Genomic DNA, 26,981 nt, shown 5'->3' with positions numbered 1-26,981 from the left:
ACTGAAGCATTACTCACTGATGTCATCAGAATAGAAGACAAGCAGAATAGACTCTGATCTCCATTCCACATTGATCCAGTTCATGCCCCTGCTGTGTGAACTATTTAAACCCTTTATTTCTTTCTATGAATCAATAGAAGAAATGGTGGTATCTTTTAGAATGTACTGAATGTCACTCTTTTCCAATGTCACTTCAGAACTGAACAGCAATGACAGAATTTTCCCACTAAGTCTCTTTTTCTAGAGTTTGTTAAATATCTGGCTTAAAACAAAGATAAAACCCTCATCAATTTCACCATCAAATACACACAAAAATAATTTGTCTTCCATTTTTTCAAGTTGATATTATTTAAGAGTTCCCACGGGAGAAAAGAGAGGCACATCGTTCTCTCCCCTTGTAGGAACAGAAATTGTCTTTTAAACGATCCACGAAGTAACTTTTCTTTGGGACGTGCCATTCCCCTGGAGTTTTCTCTATGGACCTCACTCGTGAATGTAAAACAGACACGGAGTGTTTTGCTAACCATCACCTCTCTAGAATAAACAAAGCTGGAGCTCTTCGAAGGTGGAACCCACTGCCTTTAGGGAGACATACACAAGTACTTATTATCAAGAGGGGGAGCCCTTAAAACATTCAAGGCAGTTTCTTTTCTAACAGAAGCTGGGGAACCTCTCCAAGACCTATTTTAGAAACATCAGGCATTCATGCACGCTCCCACCTTTCATTTTTCTCTAGAGCAGTCAGCTTCCCCTCGTCCGCACTCTTGCCTCCTGTCTTTTTCTTCTTTTCTCTCTTTTTTTTGCTAAGCAGTTCATCCTTAACATATAAAGAATTATGGTTACAGGTTATCATTAACACGGACTCTCTGAATGTTCCTGGGACTCTTCTGTGAAGGGCAAACATTACAGAGTAGTGTTTATGCAAATGGATGTAGGGTCCTACATGATTAAGTAAAATCATCTATCTTTAACAATAACTGTTGCCATGGTATCCGCTCCTTAAACACACATGAAGTCCAGCTCTGTCAGTCATGTGGATCTCCATAGCAATCAAAGTTTTCTAAGAAGAAAAAGCATTCAACTTGCCTTTTCTCATTCATCAACTTTAATAATGTCGCTTCAACAGGAAGGAGTAAACAGATGCTAATGCACACATTCTGTTTAAACTATATTTTATTATTTTTAGCATAAAAATAAAAATCCATAGAAGAATATATAACTTGTTCACTGAAGAGAAAACTAAATCAAGAATAAACTGGTAGTTTACTTTTGACTTGACAGGCTCTGGAAGTTTCTAAATTATACTTAAATAAAATTTGTGATTTAGTTAAAAAACAAATAAATTAAAATGTAATATTCTATATGTGGTGACAAAAATGTTTAAAATAATATTTAAGGATTACGAGCATAATAATGGAAGAAAATATTTATTTCTGCTTTTCACTGATCAAAACAAGGCTTCTCTTATGTTCTGATAAGCCATATCTCAAGATTTCTGCTGAAGAGCAAGCGTATGACTATGAATTAAAATGTGAAAATTATTGTGAAATGATTGTTCTTAATGATAAATAACAAAATATTTTTTTCTTGAATTGTTGATTCTGAAATATATCAAAATCTAAAAACAAAAACATATTTAGGAGAACATATATGTTTATATATGTGTGTGTGTGTGTATATTTATAATACTAGATAGGTTTAAATTCTCAAGAGTAAGCAAGGCACTTTCTGAAATACTATTCACACACATGTGTCTAGGTGTATTCATTCAGAATATATACATGCATATCTGGGGTGAAGACTACTGATCATCTGATTTATTACCAATACTTACCAGCTGTTTTTCCAGGTAGATGGACCAAACCACGGCATAATGGCCCACGGTGAGAATAATGAACAAGAGGAATGCCAGCTCAGCATTGCTCATTTTTCTCACCCGCCTATAGTAGAATACAGGCTGTCGCCAGTCTGGTAGTCCATTGATCAGAATATCATCATACCTAGAAGTAGCAAATATAAGAGGCTCTCGTGAGGAGCTCACCAACCCACACACACACACACACACACTGCAAAGAAGGGCTCCAAAATCTATACAAATGACCTGGGGGTGGAATGCCAACATTATGCTCCTTCCTTCAGTTTTAGACAAGAGTCAAGGCTTCACACCAACACAACATGCTGTGGATTTAAACTCTGACTCTAAATAAGGGGCTAAGTCTTCTGCTCCTACAGCACCCCCAAATGATGGCCTCGGGGAACAACACCTGCATGAACTGAACCCTATTCTCCACCTGTCTATCATGGTCAAAGGTGAAGAATACATTATGAAAGTGAGTAACAAAAGGATGGATTTTCATAGAAAAAATGAGTTCTATTTATTATCATGAATCATTTATTAAAGTTATGAACCCACTATAAATGGCTATTTTCTCTTATTAAGTATCTTTTATTTCAATACAAATATTGGGGTTCATAGTTGAAATACATATTATTATTATTATTATAAAATTTCTTAATGACATAAAATATTTCTTCTAATGACAGATATCTTAAATTACTTTAGGGAAATTAAAAATCCATCAGCTTCAGGGAAAAAACGTGAAATGGTAAATTTCCATAGATGATTCTTTTAATAAAATTGTATATTTTAAAAACATATTTAAGTGAAAGTTTCCCATGTTTTTTCCAGAAGAGCAAACAACAGGAACAACTTCTTGTGAATGCTTTTAGTAAAAATTTCGTGTTGCTGTCTTATTTGGCAGATTTAGTACTTTAAAGATTTAATTTCCTTTAAATTTAAATTTACCTGCTAGACAAATACTTTTAAAATAAAAAAGAGAAACATCTAAAATGCAAAACTCAAAATAGGCACATTGAAATACTGTATGTTCAAGATACACAACCTGTTCATCTTAATTGAACACAACTCATTAAATATTCTAATCACACCATTTCCAGAATTAAATCTGCACTGAAAGGCCTAATTTGGTGCAACACATTGACCAAAATATTTTAATTAAAAATATTCTGAGTTAGTCGCAGGCCTAATTACAGGAATAGAAATAGGGCCTATATTGTCAGGCAGGTCAGTAGAACTCAGTAGTAGGTTTTTCTCAAGTAAATTGACCGATCTAGGAATAATAGCGCAGCTGCTAAACTGCCAGTCTTGACATGTAAATCAATTTAAATGCAACAACTGCAGTAGCTACTTTGATAGTTATTAAATTGATACCTTGGAGATGTGCTAAAAAAATAAAAACCATAAGATTTATTACAGGCAAACTTCTGCTTTTTAGCAGAAAAGCAATAATTTTAAATGCAAAATATATTTTATTTAGCAAACCTTGAAAACTTGACTTTTAGACAAACCTATATTATTAATAACACTGTCACATCAGAATGACCATTGTTCAAAGCAAAAGACATTAATTAGTACTAGAGTTTTTACCAGGCAAATTGTTTAATGCACAAGAGTCTAACAAATTAAAATGTGCTTGTGTACTACTAGGCTGATTATGCAAAACTCACTGATGTCAACATTTTCAGTAATATTTAAAAATAATATCAAAAAGCATACATTTTATCACAAGACTTACTTTTTTGTTCTAAATAATTAATTTAAAAATCTTGTGAAAATCTATCCATTTTACAACAGAGGACACTTCAGAAAGCAGTGAATTGATTAAAAAAAAAAAGACATCACAAATTTAAAAGGCATAAAACAAAAACTACATTTAGCTAAAGCCAAAGAAATCTTGTGTTTAATCTAAATACATGTTCTGGGCTATATTTGTTGACTGATAAGAAAGCTGAATAAATACAAAATCATTATCAGTAAATCTCTGATGCAATAATTTAAGATAAAGAAAAATCTGTCTTAGAATTATTTTTCTTATTATAGTGTTTTTTATTCTGATAAAGTATTTTAAACAATGCTTGAAGAAAAACAATGCTGCTAAAATTCCTAAGTATCAATAATAAAATATTATCCTCATATCACATTGCAATACATACTAACAATATGTATCTGTCTTCAGCGTATATAAATCCTATTTAGTGCACAACCAAATTTAAGATAGCAGAATCTCATGCATTAAACACACTAAACACTACTAGGTATTTACTAGGCTACGTCTGCCACTCTGAACAACAGCCTCTAAGGATTAAGTCTTAGAATCAATGCTCTATTGATTTTACTATCAATGAACATTATGGCTCACACGACTGGCCATTTTAAGGGAAGATAGCTTCTATTATAGCCTACTTTTTAGAATATATGTTGTTAAAAGATAAATCACTGCTTTCATTATAAAGCACTGAAAAAAATAATGGAATCTTTCCCAAAACTGGCTTAGGCCAGTGTTTCTTAAGTTATTTAGGAAGAAAAAAATGCCTTGGGGACATGTTAAATTTGAAATGGCACTATATGAGGCACTAATTTTAAAACTTATTTTTCATTGTGAAAATATCATATAAATGAATCATTCAATTTGTATATTGAATTATTTAAATGGAGAAGGCAATTGTTGGAAACTAAAGTCAGAAAAAAAGTATATTCAAGAAACTATTGATGAGTAAATCTCTTCAAATTGTCTTTCTTAAAATACTTTCCTAAGTTTCCTTGAACTAAATTATCTTAAAGAATATTAATTCTTCAAATGCATGTATAAGTATATAGAGTAACAAGTATTCCATTGATTGCTTTTCCTAAAATTTACACAACAACATTCATGCAGGAGTACACATCCAATGATAATGGGATTTATATGATTTATAATGAAAAAATTAATCATCACTCCATGAAATAGCACTGTTTGGAGGTAGAAACCACTGAGAAGCAAATTCAATTTCTAAAAAACCCATTTTAGGCATTTATATATAGTTTGGCAATAAGTAGTTCTATGTTAGAATAATGTTCAAAATATATAATAGTAACTTGATAACAAAGGTAAAAAGATATTTTTCTTAACCAGAAATTCTAGAAATTTGTGGAATAATCTCATTTTAGAATTTGACAATTCTCATTTAGTTTTTAAAAACTGGGTGATTCTAATAATGAATTGAATCTTGACTTTTCCATAATAAGTTTCAATTTAAGGATTAAAAAAAAAAAGAATCCTTTAGGAAATTTACATATTTAAAGACAGGTAAAAACTGTTTCATTTGAAGTGTGAAGGATAGTTAAACATGTCTAAAGTAATTCATGACATTTAATTTTTAAATTCAAATTTTAAAAAAGGCTCATGTACTTCTTTTTTAAAAAGTTGATGAAGAAAAAACTCGATGTAACTGTGGTCTAGTATGGTTTGTACTTTTTTATGTGGTAGATTTATTATACTTCCTCATTAAAGAAGAGGTGTACATGGAGACTTGTTATTTTCACAAGAATGTTTATTTTGGATAACTATTAAACATTTCCTATAGTTAAATTTATATTAATAGAGACATAGTTCACGAAAGTTACTAGATTACCATGATTTTAATTTTATTTAAAAAATTTTTTTTCTTTTGAGAAGTAAAAAAAGATATCAATATCAATCATACATACCATTCACTAAAATAAAGTGATTAAACAAATTAACAGCTGTAACTACCATGATAGCAGGAAATACTTATTTAAAAATCTATTGATTTCACATAAAGGTATATATCTAGATATGTGCATATATAGATAAATTCATGTCCATGAACTAAGAATTATGCAACTATCTAGTCTCTGCTTATGAGTGATTATTTCAAACACCAATCCGACACAAAATTTAATGTAATGGAACAGGCAAAGTTTAAGTTCACCACTTTGACTGTAAGTTAGTTAAAAATTTCAGAAAGGCTAGTCAATGAGTAAAACAGAATATTACTGTGAAAACTATGATTTTCTTTTGGCATTCAAGGTTTAAAAATAATTTTTAAAATTTGGTTAGTTCCTGCTATTCCCTCTTTGAATTAAAAAGAAAAACCACTATGCTTCTAACCTCTTTTCAAAACTGCATTTATATCTAAGAAAAATCAAATCTGAAGATTATCCAGGATATATTTTCTAAAGTTGTTTTTTCCCCTCTAGGGACACAGTATTTTCCATTATTTGTTGCTAATGAATACTTATAATGATGGAATGATTGCAATATCAGAAAGGAACCTTTTAAAATATAAAACTGACTATGACTTTGTTTACAAGCTATTACAAGCTTTAGGTAAATTTCTGGGGAGGAAGGTCCCTCCTGTATTCTCAAACATTCACAGGTCACCTGTCCTCAGGCACGTGGCTTTCAAGGAGTGATTCTCAGCTTGATTAGTTAAGACTTTTGCCTCAAGAAAAACCAGTTGCCAATGAGTTAGTTGTGCCTCGAGGGGTATAAATACTACATCTGTTTGTGTAACTGTCAGTTCCATTTTTCAACCTAGACTCTAATACAAATACAAAGGGAAACTATCCTGAAAGAAGACATAGTAGATGAGACTAAATGCTCTACTCTAATTTGGAAGAAGCATTTTTTAACCAATAATCTTTTCTTCAGAAGATAACAGCAAATCAAGAATGAAAGGAAAACATAATAAAAACACAACAAAGTTTACTGCCTGACCAATAATAGAACTTTAAAAAAATTAACATTTGTATAATGAAAATGCTATGGCAATTCCCAAAGTTTTATTTTCTTTAAGAAAAAGAGATATTTTAAGGTCTTTTTCTTAATCAAGAGATAATAGTTAGAAAATGAAATAAAATTCTCTAACAGAAACTTTCTTGATATAGGAGTCAAATCTGAGCGTTTGGAGAAATTAATTTACAAAGTATTTACAAAATAACCAAAACTGTCTTCTACCCATTTCCAGGACTCTTTCAGCATATAGTATTATCTCAAAGCAGAAGAATCTTTGTTCAGGCATATGAACTAATGCTAAATCAAAGGGGTTTAAGAGAAGATTCTGAATCCTAGTTCCACACCTAGAAAGTGAGGCATTCAAATGAGTTTTAATAAATACTTTGGGAAACAATACATTTCTAAAAAATAACTTTCAAAGAGTTATGTAAAGGTAAACACTCATTATGTTGTCTTTTAGGTATATTAATGCTCAGTGAAAGTTGTTTTTAATGCCATAGCTGCAAATTTCTAATCTCTGCATTTAAAAATCCCAACCTTTAACACCTGAATGTGTGCTAATAAGGTGATCTTAGCTTGGTTCTAGTTTTTGTGTGAGGGCAGGAATATACCACAAATGTGGAGGTAAAAGACATCTAACTCCTGGGTTCTCTTCTGTCCCAAGTATCACTTACAATGACTATATAGGCATCTTTGAAAGTGGTACAGATAAAAATTAAGAGTCCAGTGGCTGCCACTCTTTGCTTGGTGATTCGCATCATCAACCTCGTCTCCCTCTCAAGCACACCTCCAAACTGGGAAAGACAGTAGCCATGAGAAGTTATTTTATTCCTAGGAACATATATATGAGGTCATGAGAGGTATATATGAGAAAGGAGGCTGAAATGAAGAAAAAACAGGTATCGGCAGACCTACCTACAAGTTTATTTTCCAATATGAGGTAGAGAGATTAGGATTGGTATTTTATGGATAAAATAAGACTTATAGGAAAAAACAGAATATTTAAATTCTAAAATATAAATGGAGAGTCTCCAGAGGGAATCCATATAAGCAACAAGTGGGAACTACTATCAATATACAGACCAAAATAAGACAGTTGTTTGATGTAGAAAAGGGGCTTTTATTTCCCAAGGCAAAGAGGCATATGCCTAAAATCTTATTTAATCAAGCCATGACTTGCTAACTTAATGACACATGATAGATGCATTGATGTAACTTGGTGAATTGATGAACTCCATTCCAAGTGCAAACTGTTTCCAGTATGTATTTCTATTTAGAAATGAAAAGAAGTCACTAACTTGTGAACCATCAAAATATGTAAAGTACATGATTTTATTGATTTTATATGGTTCTGTTTATTTTTACAACAACTACACAGAACTTAAAAAGTTAAATTTAAAAGTAGAAATAAAAACTCACCTCTGTCTTCGTTCATCATCCTTTAAAACTTCATAAATAGCCACCAACTAAAACAGAAGCATTACTTTAAGGTAAAAATATTCCCAACTAAAAAAAAAATTACTTGTGAGAACAAAGATGCTTTCTTAAATATATACACATTTATAGTATTTCCTCACACAAAATGTAAATTTAAAGAACCTTGACTAAGAGTTATATTGGCTTTATACTATGTCATTTTGGACATCAGAAAACAGGTATCAAAAGAAATCTTCTGTTGTGCCTTCTTTAAGTGGCATGCTGAATATGTAAACAATAGCAAAACCAGGGATAATAAGGTAGCAAATATTATCAGAGTTACATCCCTTCAAATGGACAGTGCATGCCCTGTCTGAATGACTGAGGCTATAAAAATGAATTCATTTCACGGCATGAAATTAATAAAAAAAGACAAATATCTTCTCTTTTTCCAAATATTCATTTTCAAAAATACATATTCTAAATGTAAGTCATACTTTAGTTACATATAAACATACACACATATAGCTATTTACTTATTACTTGACACAAAACATGTAGTTGTAAACAACATTTGTCACTTACTTGTCTAAACTGAGTTTCTGCATTTTCATCTTTATTCTTGTCTGGGTGTAAAGTTAGTGAAAGCTTACGGTATGCTTTTCTGATGTCTGCAGATGAAGCATCCTGAAGGGGGGAAAATGAAGGAAAAAAAACACAAAGCAAACTTTGTCAGAAACAGAAATTCCCAGAACCTTGTTAAGATCTAAGAAGACAGCCAACCAAGTGCAGGACCTGAGGCAATGTAATTTGAGCAATCATTCTAACAACCAGGCTATGCAACTAGCCTGACCCACATGACTGAACAATCATTCAATCTAATTTGGCTCTCCTCTTAACTTCTTTCATTACCATATATATAGTCATTACAAGAAGACAGTATTTGCCAAAACTTTTCAAACACTTGCCTTCTTAAAATTAACCAATAAATCTTTTTTAGTAATTAAGAGATCAAAAAGAGACAACTTAAGAATTAATATATCTGTGTGCCTTCAGAGAAAGTCTTCATTCATTTCAGATTCTCATAGTCAACTGTTGAATTCAAGGCCTTGCCATATGCTATTTCCTTAATATTATTTACTTTCAAGTCACTATCTCAAAACAGCTTCCTCAATTTGAATTTTACACGTAGAAAAAGGACGCCTATGAAATAACTTCAACTTGGATTTAATTTAAATTCAAATGTAACTATAAATGGTTATATAGCATCTAATTTTGCCTCACTCACTCTGATGGATGATTTCACAGTCAAATTTAGGCATAAGTTTACTTATTTCTTGTGGATAAATATCATTTTGCCTTATTTTAAAAGTTAATACTAGATGGGCAAAGAGGGCTTTCAAGCAAAGATAGCATTAAAATGAAACTGTTTTCATGTGTGTGCATAGATAAATTAAACTATACCACTCTGTACAGCTGAAGCTGGGTTATTAAAAAAGAACAAAAGACATATACTGTCATGATGGCACTCAAAACTGTATCTACAAGAAGGTACGATAATTTAATCAGAAAATATTCAATCACATTTAGCGATGTACTCAAATTAGGGGAAAGTGATAATAAATTTGGTTGTTAAATTTTATTTATTTTGTAGATCAATATTTTGTAAATCAATAGACATTTGCTCAAAATATTAAAATTTATTTCTAAAATTAATTTAACATAAAGGTAAAAAAAAAACAACCTGACTAAAAAACGGTGTCCTATAACTGAATAGGTATCAGAAGAAGGACATAGAAGGGAGATAATTAAAGACATTATAATTACTCTTTCATACTTTCTAATACAAACCATTATTTGCATTACCAGTTTTCTGGGATTTACAGCTATAACTCAATATAAAAGTATGAGTTTTGAAATAGAATATTTGGGTGATTTTGTTGTGATGAAGGAATAAAAGTAGGGAATTAGTTTTGGTTGTATGACAATTAAGCTTTTATTTTTAAAAATTTCAAATATTTTTCAGCCATCACAAAGATACAATCTTTATGTAATACCCATGTCCTTAATAGTTGAATGTGAGTTGGTTTTCTGTATATTTTAAACTATAAATCACATGCTTTATGAGAAATTACTATTTAATGGGAATCTATGGCAAACCCTTTTGTGCAGTGAAGGACCCTTTTGTGATGTAAATACCTACCCTGTAATTTTCTGTTTTAATTTAAACTTGTTATATACTGAGTTTAAGACACAGCTAGATACTATAAAAACCAACTGTATTACCCATTCAAAAGCACCCTAAAATAAATAAGATCACAGTTTTCATGCACATGAGTAATGTTTCTGATCTCGAGCTATAATGTTTAAGTATGTATACTATATTGCACAATTAAATTCCTGAAATGTGAAGCTACACTTTAAGAGGTGCCCTAGAAGTTAAGCAGAGCCACAGAAATAGAGCCCCCCAAAGTAACTGTTTCCAAGCCAAAAGTGAATTAAAATTTCTTGTCCAGAAAAAAGAAAACAAAAAATCCCTTTGAACTAAATTCATAGACTTACAAATAATAAATTTATGATTATAAAGAATCATTTGAATATGGTGGGGGAAAGATATATAATAGAAAACAGTTAGCTTATGCAATGAAAAGCTACAATGATTACAGTATGCTTTTTCTGAATGGGATTCTAAGTGACCTATGTTATAATCTCAACTCTTCCATTGGCCACATTTCTCCTTTTCATGTCAATAATGTGATGATCCCTACTTGAACTTGTCTTGGTTTTGATAAAGCCTAAAATATTTTGCTTTGAACATTCATTGAATGTTTACTATGTCCACACAGGAAACAGGTACTGGAAGAGATGCAAAGTTTAGATTAAGATACGATTCCCCTTCCCCTGTCTAGTTGCAGGAGAGAGAACACAAGCACTAAAATACACTTCTACAGTGTAAACTTGGAAGAGAGGTCCCCCCAAAGCGCTGTGTAATGTGTGAACAGGAAAAGTCACAGAATCACAGAATTTCATAGTTGGAAGCTGCCACATTGTACAACTCATAACCAGAAAATCCCATCCGTAGCAGAGCCAACAAGCAGTCATCTGGTTTTTGCGGTAAAACATCCAATGAAGAGGGACCCACAATCCCCCGGAGGCAAGTAAGCAAGCAAGCAGGCATTTATTGCTTGAGATTCCAGTAGCATGCTGGTAAAGCAGACAAAAGCAGGGCTGGTTCTACCTTCAAGGAACTTGTATTAAATTAGAGATAAAACACCCACACAAGAATGGACAAAACACAGGATACCTACAAAATAAATACAAAGAAACTTGAGAGACACTAAAAACGAGGCGAATCAGAGCAGACATCCAGTTCCAGAAGGTGCTATTGGAGCTTTGCCTGGAAGGGAACAGGAGGTTCCAGGAGATGAAGGGAGGGGGAAAGAGCATTTCCTCATGATATCAGGTAGGTGGGTATCATAGCAAGCCCCCCAATCAGCAAGAACACAGTACGTCAGTCTGGAAAAACAGAGTGAGTCTGACTTGTGAAGGACTGTTGTAATCCTATCCTGCAGATTTCAGAAATTGACCGAAGGTTCTTGAGCAGCAAGAGAAGGCGGATGTGTATTAATTTGGCAGCCATGCGGAGGAATGATGGACAGGGAAGAGGATGGCCATCACCTCTACTCTCTCTTCACTTTCCTCCCTTCTCCATCTGAACTCTCTCCATGTCCAGTTCCACATTCGATTGTTCTCTACTTTTGAATCAGTTGCCCCTGTCTCCTATCCCTATTTTGGCTATCAACCTCCAGCTCCCTACCTCTTCTGTTCCTACTTATGTGCTGCTAATGGTAGCTAAAGTAAGTCAGTAACACATTTTTTGCCCTCTGACCTTACCTGGGCTCTCACTGGAGCAAGAATGTGCTCTTACTTCATCCCTCATGATTCTCTCTCAAGCTCTTCAGGGCTCTAAGTCTAAACTCCTCCTCTTCTCAAGTCTACCCCATGACGGCACTCTCTTCACCCTCTCAGAGCAGGACTTTGCCTCACACGTTATTAAGGAAATAGGAATATTCTCCATAAGCTTCCTCTTCTTCCCTATTCTGGAGTATGAACTTTTTAAACCTGATACCCCACAATTCCTTCCCCTTGATTCTAATTTCTCATCCAAGAGCAGTTCTTACAATGCCTTGATCCTATGCCCTACTGTTCCCTTTGTCATCTACTGTCCCCATAACCATTCCCCCATTCCAATTTTTCATTTTTCTTTATGTTTTGGCTCATTCCCATATTGCCTACCTTGGTCTCCCCTATCTTAAAACAAACAAACACACTCCCTCTACCCCCCAATTTGGCCCTAACATTTCCAACGAGCTATCATCATCATATATGTCCCCCCCCCCCTTCACTTTTTCTTAGAAAAAGATATCTCAATACGATGTTTAGGACTTCAATCTTTGATAAGCAGAAATAGGACATTTCCAACAAGCTATCATCATCATAGACTTCCCCCCCTCACTTTTTCTTAGAAAAAGATATCTCAACATGATGTTTAGGACTTCAATTTTTGCTAAGCAGGAATAGGACATAACACAGCTAACTTTCAGAACATGTTTGGAAAACACGTCAAATGTGAACGTACAGAATGCTAGCTTGTTATTTAAAAGGAAGAACAGCAACCCAAATTGTGGATTCTTAACTTTCTGCTTCACTGCTAGAGCAGTTTTATCTGAAAATAACACACAGCCTGTATTTTGTTAACTTAAGCAAATAAAAGTTGTTAAAAAAGAAAAAGATATCTTTCTTGTTACCCTCCATTTCCCTTCTCACTTCTCACCTTCTTTCAGTCTGGCTTCTAACTTTATCACTCAACTAAAACTACTCTCTCCAAAGTTGCTAATAATTTTTAATTGCCAAATCTGTTAGGTTTCTTAAAAATTAATTCTCACCCTATTGGATATCACTCCAGCATGACACTTCTAACTACTTTCTCTTCCTAGACACTCTCTTTCTTCTCTCTAGATTTTAGTGACTGATTTCTCTTTCTCTCTTGGTTTTCCTCCTGTTTTTACCCACTTTCCTTGGTTGGATAATTATCGATCTTCTGCCCTCTAGGTGTGTGTAGCTCTATATTTAAGGCACAAAATGAGGGAATGTCAACTTCTGAAACTGAAGCCAATAGGAATCTGCATAAAATGAACCAGATTAACTAACTGCAGAAGAAACTGACTTTAAGAGATGATTTATAAATATTGTTGGTGTTAGAGTGCTTCCCTAAAGAAGAAAATTATTATAATAAAATGTAACTGGTGGTAATTGAATTGTGATATTAACACTAACTATGAAGTAATTTCTAAGTGACTATAAAATTCTTGAGAGCAAGGATTGACTTTTGCCTTCCTTTGTATCCCCATTTTTTAGCATAGTGTTTGACAAATAGTAAGCACTTAATATATGCTTATTGACTTAACTTAGTGACTGATAAAGAAGACTGATTAAAAAGGAAAGTGGGAATGCACTTGACTAGCCATGAATCCCAAGGCTGCCTCAATTGACCAGTTCCTGCAGTGAACAATCTTAATAAGTGAAACATGATCTAAGAAAACCCAGTTTCATTTGTACTGTGATTTTTAAAAAATTCACCATCTAATTATTAAGTTTCTTTCTCAGTGTGAAAAACTACTGGGAAGAAAACAAACTGACCATTTGATATAATTATTCCCATAAACAAATTGGCATACAGGATAATTTATTAGTTTCTTTGGAGTTTAATTAGTATGAATCAGCTCGTAGAACTTGATCCTCTCTGGATAAATTAAGAGAACCAAACTTCTTAGCCTTCAGGGCTGAGTTTCAGATGCTGGACCTGAGACAGTATCACCAAGATATTGTACTTCAGGAGGCTTAGCATGAGCAATAAGCTGACTTCTCTTTAATATTCTCCTTTGGCCATAACAAAGTGCCATTGGAGTTCAAGACCAAAGATTAATGACAGTATTAATCATGGAAATTGGTGGACATAGAACTTGAGCTAGACTTTGAAAATAGCCTAAAGGCTGACAAAAGAGTTACTATAGTGAAACCAAAAATATGTTTAATATTCTTTTTAAAATGCTACCCAACCATTTCATATATTTCTGCCAAAGAACCTTTCTAATTCTACTTATAACACTGCCCTGGAGTTGGGCTTGTAAGATGCTTCACAATATGCATACCACTTTATCTTGCCAACCTTACTTTACATTATTTCCACTTACAAACTCTGCTCCTAACTAGTAACCATTTCCAAATATCTTCTATGCATTGCTTCCTTGATTCTTTGTTCATACCATCTCCAAAGTCAGGAACACCTCCATCATTATCTTCACCCATAGAATACCACATGCTTTTAAACAAAGCTTTCCCTCATCCTCTCAATCAAGATTAATCCCTTTCTTCCAGTGAACTCTCAATGATACCTCATTTGTAGCTCATTCCATTTTTATCAAAGTTGTCTAATCTCAATTTCATCTCTCCTCAGTCATGAAAATATGGTTAGCCAAATCAAGAATGCCCCTTCCCTCATTCTGGAATCTTGTGGCCTTATGACTTTACCCAGTTAAGCCTCAACCCTGAGTAATTTCTACCATCTGAATCCCCTTTTCCTACTTCTAAGGTGCAGAGAAGAAGAAATATAAAATCTTGTTAATTGGACCTGTTATGACTATAGACTAACTTCAACCAGTCATTCTCTATAGAACAGAAGTCCTTTTCTTCATCTCTTTAAAAATTTAATCATTAAAATTTATTTTATATAAGATAATTAACCAACAAATCCTGATAAAACATACATTACCCATAAAAGGTAATCTTAAAAAGCTTATCACCTTTTAAAAGAGACACACACCTTCACACTTGACAATATAGTACCACCATTGACAATTATATTAAACTAGTTTTGATGTTTCTCCAGGAGGACTATAATTACATTGTTGTAGTCATGGTGCACACTGGTATTTTGGCTTTGCTTTTTAATTGCACCAGTTTTTTAAAGTCTTCCCATGTTTTTATGTTTTTCATATTCATCATTCCTCACAGATTGCTAATTTTCCATTGCATTTACATACCATAATTTGAACCTTCTTCAATCATTTGTTATATATTTTGCTTCTGGCTTTTTGTTATCACACAAAAAATGTTACTATGAATATTTTTGTGCATAAGGATCTTTTCTTATCACCAATTACTTTCCTAGGATACAATTCCAATTGTGGAATCCTTGGGTCAAAAGGCAGTAGCTTTCTTTCAAAAATTCCATTTCATATTCCAGAACAGTTGAACCCATTCACAGCACCACCATCAGTGAATTAGTTTGTTTTTCCACATCTTGTAACATCCATTGCTAAGAGGATGTATTTGAGGTGTTATCTCTTGTTTTTTTTTATTTAATTATAAATTTACATTTTTTCTCAGTTACTACTGATTCTGAACACTGTTCCAGAGGGCTGTTACTACACACTTTTTCAGAGGGCCATTACTGCATATTTTTTTCTTTCTGAAGTTGGTCTTATGGTTTGACCCTTTTTATTTTATTTTATTTTATTTATTTTAAACTGAAGAATGCTTCTTAATCTGATCTGTGAGATGGTACACTACCTGGATAAATGATTTCACTGTTACAGAGAGCAGGAAGATGAATAAATTCCCCCTCCCACTGCAGGTCAAGGTCTTCTCTAGAATTTAGAACTTAGAAGACTGTTTAGAGCAAGGGGAAGTGACTTGTCTCTATAGTCAGTTACATCTCCAGTCTATACCCTGAACTTTCTGGCTCTGAAAGCAGGAATCTATCCACATCATCCCACACTGCCTCACAATCTTATATATGTAAATCAATTCCTTATAGATCATATTGGTCAGACATTTAGCTGAGATATTTATGGCAGTTTTTTCTGCCCTTAATATATCTTTTTCTTCTGGATTCTACATTTTAATTTGTGAAAAAGCTTTTGACTTACAAATTGAAAAAAATTTTTTTTGCCTTTTAAAAAACTTCTTTTATCCTGTTTCTAGTTACAAAATTTTCACTATGCATCATTCTGAATATTATACACTTCCATTCTTTAATTTTGTAATGGCCTGATCTTTAAATATTTACTTTTATCCATTTGGAATTTGTTGTGATAAAATGTAAAATGCTTAACTAAACTTTTTTTTTGTTATGTTGCTTTCTAATTTTCTCAGTACTACTAGTTAAATAAAGATTCCCTTTTCACCAATAACTTGTATTCTTGGCCTTATCAACTATTAGATCGCTGTGATCATCTCTTATAAGTCTTGCTTATTTTACTGATCTATTTTTCTACTTTTTAATCTAGTATCAAATGGTTTTGATAAATCTTGTTTCAACCCTGATTATTTCCCTCCCCCCACTTTCCTCCATGGTACGCTTTAATATTTTTGGTCATTTATTCTTCCAAATGAATTTTGCTATAATTTTGTCTAGTTCTATAAAGATTCCTCTGGTAATGTGATCAGCATAACATTAAAGCTGGGAGTATGAACTTTATATCATTTTATAATTACTTGGGTCTTCTTTTATTTCTGTGCAAATGGTTTTCTAGTTGTATATATATAAATCCTGTGAGTGTATATATTATTTCCTTAACATAAAATTATTATGAACTTGAAAAACAATAATAAACATGGACATTCTAACATTCAAACCACAGAAGATTTCATATGAAAATATTATCTCATGTACTTTATTTTTCCAATATATAGAAGTAAGAAAATTGTAATGAGTCCTCCAAACTTCTACTTTTCATGAATCAAAAAAATCATTGATGCTCTTTTCTTTCTTTGTATCACTATTGCTAACTATCAGTTGTGCCCCATCCCCTTAATAGAAGTCCTCACTTACAACAAAGTAGAGATGAGTAAAATAAACCAACACATTGCCTAAGTCTGAAATATCTCATTTTGTACTTTTAGTCAATCAGCTATATTTGAACCAAGAAATGAAAAACATCTTCATCATCCATCTTCTAAAGAAATTATCAATGAAGAGTAGTTTTCTAATAGGTTAATTTCTAAATATTTCATGCCAATTTATCATAAATGGAATTTCTTTTATCTCTTTCTCTTGGCTCTTGCTAGTAATGATTTCTATATTTTTATTTTGTATCCTATCACTTCATCAAGGTAATTGTTCTTATTTTTTCCCCATTGATTCTCCAGGAATTACTAAGCAAACTGTCATACAATATGCAAAAAGAGGTAATTGTACCTTCTCTTTGCCTGTGCTTATTTTTTTGTCACAATGTTTTAACTAGCCTTTTGAGTATTACGTCAAATGGTAATGCTGAAAAAAAAAATAGGCAAAGAACTATATTAGACAATATGGAAACAAATCTAAAAATGAAGAATTTCAACCCACGAAATATTTATGATCTTCTAGTCTTCGTCTGAATCTATGTCCTTTGCTAATATTTCCCTCTTTGATTACCATTTTTATTCCATCACATAGAAGATATATTTAATATTTTTACCTTTCTGCATCAATGAAATCATTATTATAGCATGGAATTTGATCAATTTTTGTAGCAATGTCATATGATAGTAAAAATAAAAAAAATTTCACAAGATTTCTTTGTCTGCATTTCAAAACAGTCTAATTCAGATAAAGAATGTGTGGAAGTCATTAATCACATTAAATTTTTATTTTTGACTCTATAGAACTATCTTCAACTTTGTAGGTTAAATTATGCTTCAGCATAAGTTAATTTCCATTGCTTTTCAGTATATCTATCATATTCTCATCTTTTCTTTCCTTTTTCATTGCTCTTGTAGAGTCCTGTATAATTCTAACTGGAGTAATATGGTATATGACCCATCTCCTCTGAAGCTTGGGGAAAAAGAAATCACATTTCTAGAATTCCTTTAGAAACTAATGGATTCTATTAACATACACATTCCCTTCTGATGGCAATTTTCTTTTATAATTCTTGAAATAATATGCTCATAGTTTTTTGTTTGTTTTTATAGCTTTTAAATTTTTATCACACTTTTTGCAGAAATACTCCATTCCATCTTTTTAAAATCACCTTTGCTACATTATTTTACCAAAAACTTCACCCCTCACACCCCATGTATTTTTTAATTCAATAAATATGTTGAATGTATTTAAGCTATTTCCACCACGATTCAGATCATAGCCTTCAATATGCATTTACTATGACTCTTTTTATCGTGAGCTTTAGTATTTGTTTGCATCTGAGAATTTTTGTAACTACGAGTGCCATTTTTCACTTGGGAATACAAAGGTGCTGATATTGCTTGCTACAAAAATAAATATATTTATAATTATATTAGTAATTTGAGCCTTTTATCCCAGGCTAAGATACTTGTATTATAGAAGCTTATATGTCCTTATATGTTTAGAATCTGAGTTGACATTTCTATGCAGAATTTATACATAGAATTTATTTGCAAAAAAAGCTTTATAGTTTTAAAATTAAAATTGTTTACTTTGTCCTTCTTTAAAAAAATCTCTTCTATCTGATGGTACACAAATTTCCTCTATGTATTATTTTGAATATTATAAATTATCTCATTTTTAAATTTAGTCTTTAAATATTTAGAATATCCATATGGAATTTACTATGATATAAGATGTAAGTGTTGTTATAAGATATCAAGCTGCTTTCTAATTTTCGTAGCAGTTCTTGTTAAGTAAAAAAATTCTTTCATCAATAGTTTGTTTTCTTGAGTTTATGAAACACTATATTGTGTGCTTATTTGAAAACTTCTGAACCACTTCTAAAAAAGCAGATTGGGAGAAATTAAACTTCAACAATTATCACAAACTACAAATGCCATAAGTTCTCCTGAAACACATAACTTAGATATGTAAATGGTTATGTTTTTTAAAAGGAAAAAATGTATTAAGTTTCTATGATGTGCTAGGTATTATGCTAAATCCCTCATAATTTTATTTCATTTGATCCTCCCAACAAATCTGGTTAGGAGGTACTGTTGTTATTATCCCAATTTTATAATGGAGTAAATTAAGGTGGAAAGAAGTTAGGTGACTTGCCAAGGTTCATATATCTTTCCTCAGAGAAAACCACCCAAGGCCTCTCCATTGGCAATGGTCAGACAATTTAATGACAACTCTCAGAGAGTTCTTAAACCAACTGCAATGAAAGACTTCAATTTAGCTAAACATTGGGAATTGTTTTTAAAATGACTGACTGTCCTTAAGAACTCTCCTGGGGGAAAAGAACACATAGATAAGTAAATATAATTATAGAGGAATTTCTACATTAGAAATTCCACACATTGATAATCACAATGAAATAAAGGCATCTAAGAGAATTAGGAAAGACAGAAAGAGACAGAGAGACAGAATGAAAATATCTTACAGAGTTTTTGCTCATGACATAAGTACCTAAGTGTTTAAAGGAAAATATAATCAGGCTACATGAAAAAAGGGGGGACAAAAAACCTATGAATAGGGGACTTTAATTTTTCCCTTTTAGGAGCTAGACAAATCTAAGAAAAATATAAACAAGAAAGAATTTAAGAAACCAAGTTATCAAAATAAAAAAAGAAAAAGAATTCAAGAATATTTTTAAAAGTGATTAAAAACTGTTTTGCCTATATGTCAAGGAAACAATGTTTAAAAGAAATGGGTATTTATAAGAGTATCAGTACAAAATACTGATTTTAATAGAAAAATAAATAGAAATTTTAAATAAACTGATTTCACATAAAAAATGGGATAAGGCAGAAATAAACTTCCAGGGGAAAATACCCTAGAACTTAACAATAGAATCATGTTAAATTTTTCAATTTTCAATAAAAACTGCTGTGAAAACTGGAGAGCAGTCTGGCAGAAATTGAGTTTTGACAATTATCACAAACTGTATATGCCATAAATTCTTCTGAAATATGTGACTTAGATATGTAAAAGGTCCTATTTTTAAAAAGAAGTAAAAACACTTATTAAGCTTCTACGATGTACCAGGTATTGTGCTAAATCATAATTTTATTTCATTTGATCCTCACAACAAATCTGGGAAGGAGGTGCTATTATTATCATCCCCATGTTACAATTAAGTAAATTAAGGCATAAAGAAGTTAAATGACTTGCCATGGTTCACAAAGTACTAAGTGTCTGAGGTCAAATTTGAATTCAGGTGTTCCTGACATCAGGCTTAACGGTCGAATCACTGTGTCGCCTCTAGTTGCAAATTAAAGATGAGAAGAGGAGAGGAGATAGCTTTTTCACAACTTCAGATAAGGGAGAGAACCTGATCAAACAAGAGACAGCTAATCATATTAGATAAAATGAATAAAGTAACATAAAACTGCAGAGTTTTTGCATAATAAGCATAAGCAATGCAATTAGAATGGAAACAATGAACTACAAAAATTTTTTGCGGGAATTCTTTGAAAAAGTTCTGATAATACAAAATAAACCCACACAAATCATGAACATTTCTATTTGCCACAAAGTTCAACAGCAACAGATGGAAAGGAAATGCCACTTAAAATAACTATGAACACAATTATAAAACCCTTTTCACACAAATAAAGTCAGACCTAAATAATTGGAAAAATATTTACTCTTCATGGATAGACTAAGCCAATGTAATAAAAAATGACAATCCTACCTAAATTAATTTACCCATTCAGTGTCATACTAATCAAATTACCCAAAAATCATTTCCTAGAACTAGAAAAAACCAATAACAATTCATCTGAAAGAACTAAAAGGTCAATAATGTCAAAGGCATTAATAAAATAATAAAATATGAAGGAAGGAGACATGGCAGAAGCAGATCTCAAACTAGACTATGAAGTTGTAATCATCAAAACAATCTGAAAAGAGGAATGAAGGAGCTTCTACAGTGGAGGGGGAGGATGCAAGAGGTGAGGAGGGGTGTGTGAACTTTACTCTCATTAGAATGGCTTTAACAAGAAAAAGACTACATACCATCAGTTGATAAACAGGAGGAACTCAGAAAAACCTGGAAAAACTTACATGAACTGACTCAGAGGGAAATAATCAGAAACAGGAAAACATTGTTCACAGTGACAGGAATACTGTACAATGCTGTTCTCTACACTACAATGATCCAAAATTATTCCAAAGGATTCAAGATAAAAAAAAATGCCATCTGCTTCCAGAGAAAAAGAACCTGATGGAGTCTAAATCCAGATTAAAAAAAAAAACTTTTTCCACTCTTAATTAACTTTATTTGAAAGGATTAATATAGAAACATGTTTTATGTGATAGCACATGTAAAAGCTATATGAGATTGCTTATCATCTCAATTTGGGGGAGAAAAGGAGGGAGAGAATTTGAGTGTCAGTATTCTTTGAAAAATATTTGAATTAAATTCTTTGAATTAATGACCAAACAAGACATAGAAAACATTGCCAAAAATGAAATGGAAAATTTTGATTACAATAAATTAAAAAGTTTCTATACAAACAAAACCAATGCAACCAAGATTAGAAGGGATGAAATAATTTGGGGGGAAATTTTTTATAGCAGGTATCTCTGACAAAAGCTTCATTTCTCAAATATATAGAGAACGGAGCCAAATTTATAAGAAATCAAGTATCCCCAGTTGATAAGTTATCAAACAGATAGTTCTCAAATGAAGAAATTAAAACTGTGAGGAATTGCTCCAAAACACTATTGGTAAGAGAAATGCAGATTAAAACAACTCTGAGATAACACAAAAGGAAAATGATAAATGTTGGAGGGAATGTGGAAAAATTCAGACACTAATGCAGTGTTGGTGGGACTGTGAAGTAATCCCACCATTCTGGAGAGCAATGTGGAACCATACCCAAAGCACCACAAAACTGCATACCCTCTGACCAGCACTACCACTAATGGGTTTATATCTGAAAGACATCAGGGATAAGGGAAAAGGACATACTTGTACAAAAATATTTTTAGCAGCTCTTTTTGTAGTGGCAAGGAATTCAAAACTAGGGGTGTGTGTCCACCAACTGGGTTGTAATGGAAAACAACTGTACCACAAGAAATGATGATCAGGATGACTTAAAAAAAGAAAAAAAAAACAACAACCTAGACTTATATGAACTAATGCAAAGTAAAATGGGTAGAACCAGGAAGACAATGTATAAAGTAACAGAAATATGGTATGATGATTAACTGTGAAGGACTAAACTATTATCAGTAAAACAAGGTGCCAAGATAGCCTCAAGGGATTCATGATAAAAATATGTATTGCATGAAAGCACTGATAAAACCTATATCAAATAATTTACTGTCCCATGGAAAGGAGGAAGAAAAACACAATTAGAGAATCTGAATGTAATTGAAAAAAAGAAAATTCAAGAAAAAAGAAAAATTTCTGATATCTATGATCTATGGAGAACTGATATCAATACATACAATTATGCACTATTTCTCCTTTTTGAGGGATAGTCAAAAGATACGAATGTGTAATTTTTCCAAAAAGAAAAGCAAGCTATTATCCATATAAATGAATACTCAAAATCTTTCACAATGTGAGAAATGCAAATTAAAACAATTTCTGAGGTTCTTGTCTCATCTTATTACATTGGAAAAGATAAGGAAAAGATTTTTTGAAAAAAGGAAAATAACCATTGGAGAAGCTGCAAGAGGATGCACCATTTAGCCTAAATATTTTGGAAAGCTAAAAATTTAAATGATACCTAAAAAGATACTAAATTGTCCATACATTCTGAGCTGCTATGTTATTGTAAAGTATATACCTTAAAGAAATCAAGACAGGAGAAAAAGCTTCACATATACAAAAATATCTATAGCAACAGTTTTTGTCGTAGCAAAGAATTGAAAGCAAAGTGAGTGCCACCAAGAAAGGAATGACTGATCACATTATGGTATATGAATGTAACAGAACATTACTGGTGCAAGGAAGAGATGCAGAGAAATTTGGAAGATTTGTCTGAACTGATGCAAAGTGAAGTAAGAAGAAAAGAGAGAACAATTTATATAATGACTACAAAGTTTTATGATGAAAGACTTAAAAATGCTCATCAGTGTATGGTCACAACTATAGAAGACTGATGATCAAATATGCATCCCACCTAAGACTGTGGGTACAGAATAAAATATATTTGTAGATAAGACCAAAATTTTATAATTATTTTTCTGTTAGATGATAGGATGAGAAGCTGATAGGACATGAATCTTCCAAATGAAGTAGAAAAAATAAAAGATCTGAAAAGGAATAAACAATACCTTGGGAAAACTTTAAGACCCAAAGAGAGTAATTCTTATTCTAAAAAAAATGACTGAAAATCAATTTACCACCCTGTTGCTACTAGCATTAATGCCTCTAGCCCTGCTCCTACTTGTAAACACAGTCCACTTACTTCAAGATGGCTGAAGCTTTTGGCACAGCCTTTGAGATTTAATTCCTTGGCCGGGTCCAAGGGAACCAGGGTACACTTAGTTGGCTCTAACCCTCTGAGTTAGACTGAGACTGAAGCTTTGGGAAATAGGAAAGGGGGAAGAATGTGGAGGAGAATGGAGAATGAGGGTAAAATGTGGAGAAGAGAGGGGCTGTGAAGTGTGGCACTCTTTTGCAGTTATTTGATACTAGAAGAAGAAAAAGAAAGCTAGTAGAAGGAATGCGAGGAAGGAGAAAAGACCTAAGAACAGAGACTTCTTAGAATTCTACCTCTTAGAAGACTCTTTCCTACTACCTTCAGAGTCAGTCTCTCGCAGTCAGCCTTTGGACTTTAAAGGTCAGGCTCAAAAATGAAAGCAGAGCCCAAAAAATGGGACAGGGATAAGTGGTGGAAGAGAGTAACTACAAAATGGTGCCCCAGAGTCTAAAAATGAAGTTGTCTCAATGATCATTCTTATCCCTCAAAGACAGCAGAACTCATTCAACTGTTGCAATTCAAGAGGATATAAAATAAATAGCAAGGAGTGAGGACAGGATACGATACACAATGTTGGGCACACAGGAGAGAAATCACGAATAAGAAGCACCTCAAAACAAAGACAACACTGAAAAATCTGTGGAATGATTGGCTATTGTTGAGTCATTCTCAATCATGTCTGATTCTTTATAATCTCACTTGGGGTTTTCTTACTATTATTTCCTTCCCAAGTTCATTTTACAATGAGAAAACTGAGTTAATGGGGTTAAATGATTTTACTAGGGTCTCACAGTAAATGTCTTAAGTCAGATTTGAATTCAGGAAGGAAAATCTTCCTGACTCCAGGTCTAGCACTCTATTCATTCACTGTGCCACTTAGTTAAATGACTAGTAATAACACATAAAAGCTGATTAGAAGAAATGAACTATCAAAGAAACAAGCATTATGTTAAATTAGTATTTGGAAACAGATTTCTAGTCAAAATCTACTGAGAGAGTCGAAAGTATTACAACAAATTCTATGAAACCCTTTCTAATTATAATGGAATAACTCCAAGGAAAAACAGCATGCACAATGCCTAGCAAAAAGTAAATAGTTAATAACTGCTTGTTTGTTCATTGAATGGTTCAGAAAATGAGATAACTAACTGTGAACATAAAAGAAACCAAGAAAAGAAATTAAGTTATCTGAAGGCAAAAATCAGAACGTATAGCATATGTAATAAAAATAAATAGTAAGACTCAAAATCTATTAATAGACTCTCTGAAAGAAAGTAGAATTAGACTTAAAAATATAGAGGCATATAGAAAATTAAATTTAAAAAGTCAAAAGACTACAAGATTGGTAGTTTACAGGAAAACATGACAAAACAAGAAAACTGAACCTGAAGATATGACTTGAAAATTTAGTGGAAGGATTACATGCCTTCCAAATATTAAGTAAAAAAAAACACTGAATACCATATTCCAAGAAATCATTTAAGAAAATGGCTCAGAAACATTGGAAGCAGAGAGCAAAATAGATATCATATGAATCCAGAGAAAAATCAATGGAAAAAAATACAAAATTTAATTCGCCTATTTAACTATAGTTAAACTTCAGTATTACAACATCAAACAACAAACATTTCAGGTCAAGGGGGAAAAACTCCTTTCACATTTCAAGGAGAATCAATTAGAACAGTCTGGAAAAACTTCTTCTTTTGAGAAATCAAAGGAAAATTTGGAACATGATGTTCCAAAATGCAAAGTTGCTTGGTTGGCCTAAAAAAGCCATATCCTATAAATCTGAGCCCAAGTATCAAAGAACATAACTGGATGTTCAGCAAAAGGAAAGCAGTTGAGTCATGACTTCTAGAGAACCCAGACATGAGTACAGTGTTCAACATGCAAAGCAAACAAGCAGGAGAAATTTCATCACAGTTAGATAGCAAGGAAAGGCTAAGAAAAGAAATGCTTTTATAGGGCTAGATGAAGTCATACATATTGAGTAGAGGCATCAATTAATTTTTAAAAAATCTTTGTATATTGTCTAAAAGACTGAAACAGAAGAGGGAAATATCAAAGGGCCAAGGAGCAAAAGATATGAGAAAAATGTGGAGGAGAAAAGGAAGAAATGAATATTTCATTGGTAAAGAAAAATCTCATTCCTTCATTAGCAAATTAATAGTTTAAGTAATGGAATAATAAAGAATTCCACTCAGGCAGAGAGAGAAAAGACTAGAACCTAGAAGATGATAGGAAGAGAGGCATGGTAAAAACCTGTTCAAAACTTAGGGGGGGGGGGGGAAGCTTTCAATTTCCCTCCATGGCTTTAGAATGAATGGTAGGATCATAATGACAGGCCACTGGAAGGTAGACTGCCAAGGGAAGAGTGAGAGATGGGTGTTATCCTCATTGGAAGAAAAGGAACACTTTGCTGCTACCATTACAAAACAATCCCAAAGAAGTGATTGAAAGGGATCTTGAAATTTATGGCCAAACAAGGGATAGAGAACATTGTGAGATACAAAATGAATCATTTTAATTATAATAAATTTAAAAGGTTTTATACAAACAAAATCAATGTAATCAAAATTTGAAGGGAAACAACAAATTGGGGGGGGGATTCTACAGCAAATTTCTCTGATAAAGGTCTCATTTCTCAACTATAAAGAACTGAGTCAAATTTATAATGAGCAAGCAATTTTCAGGTAAAGAAATCAAAGCTATCAACAATCATATAAAAATGTTCTTATAGAGAAATACAAATTAAAATAACTCTGAGGTACCACCTCACATCTATCATATTGGCCAATATGACAGTAAAGGAAAGTGATAAATGTTGGGGGGATGTGGCAAAATTAGGACGGTAATGAATTGTTGGTGGCATTCTAAATTAATCCAACCATTCTGGAGAGTGATTTAGAACCATGCCCAAAGGGCTATAAAAGTGTGCAGACCCTTTGATCCTATAATACCACCACTAGGTCTGTATCCCAACGAGATAAAAGAGGAGGGAATCTACTTGTACAAAAATATTTATAGCAGCTCCTTTTGTGGTGGCATAGAACTGGAAATTGAGGGGATGTCCATTTATTAGGGAATAGCTGAACAAATTGTGGTATATGATGCTGCTGCTGGAATACTATTGGGGTATAAGAAGTGACGAGAGGGATTATTTCAGAAAAAGCTGTAAAGACCTACATGAACTGATGCAGAGAGATCACCGATCATTATGATGCTGAAAGACTCTGCTACTCTCCACAATGCAATGATCCAGAACAATTCTGAAAGACTTAGGACAAAGAATGCTATCCCCCTCCAAAGAAAGAGCTGTTGGAATTGGAATGTTGATCAAAGCATGCTATTTTTCACTTTAGTTTATCTGTGATTCTATTTTGGGGTTTTAGTTTTATGTGTGTATTTTGTAACAAGTCACCACATGGAAGTATGTTTTGCATGATAATACATGCAGATCTCTGATCAAATTTCTTACCATCTCTGGGAGGGTGGAGACAGAGAGATTCTTAGGATATTATAATTTTGGAAAATACACGCTGAAAATTGTTATTACATGTACTTGGA

At 32.6% G+C, this 26,981-nt stretch overlaps 1 protein-coding gene across 2 annotated transcripts in view; it reads right to left on the bottom strand.

Moving 5' to 3' along the window:
* DNAJC1 (DnaJ heat shock protein family (Hsp40) member C1) overlaps positions 1-26,981 on the bottom strand; it is a 259,166-nt gene that overhangs the window by 157,238 nt on the left and 74,947 nt on the right. Inside the window, exons 2-5 of one of the 2 annotated variants that reach the window (XM_001376748.4) lie at positions 8,601-8,702; positions 8,019-8,065; positions 1,835-2,000; positions 720-817 (exon numbers count right to left, since the gene is read on the bottom strand). In XM_001376748.4, coding sequence (XP_001376785.2) covers positions 720-817; positions 1,835-2,000; positions 8,019-8,065; positions 8,601-8,702 — 413 coding nt within the window. Of the gene's footprint in view, positions 1-719; positions 818-1,834; positions 2,001-8,018; positions 8,066-8,600; positions 8,703-26,981 lie in introns of those variants that run through there. The other variant, XM_007504882.3, reaches the window with a different exon arrangement.

Source organism: Monodelphis domestica, chromosome 5 (assembly GCF_027887165.1).
Source record: "Monodelphis domestica isolate mMonDom1 chromosome 5, mMonDom1.pri, whole genome shotgun sequence".
In the NCBI taxonomy this organism is placed as follows: Eukaryota; Metazoa; Chordata; class Mammalia; order Didelphimorphia; family Didelphidae; genus Monodelphis; species Monodelphis domestica.
This window is presented reverse-complemented; position numbering and strand designations above follow the sequence as displayed.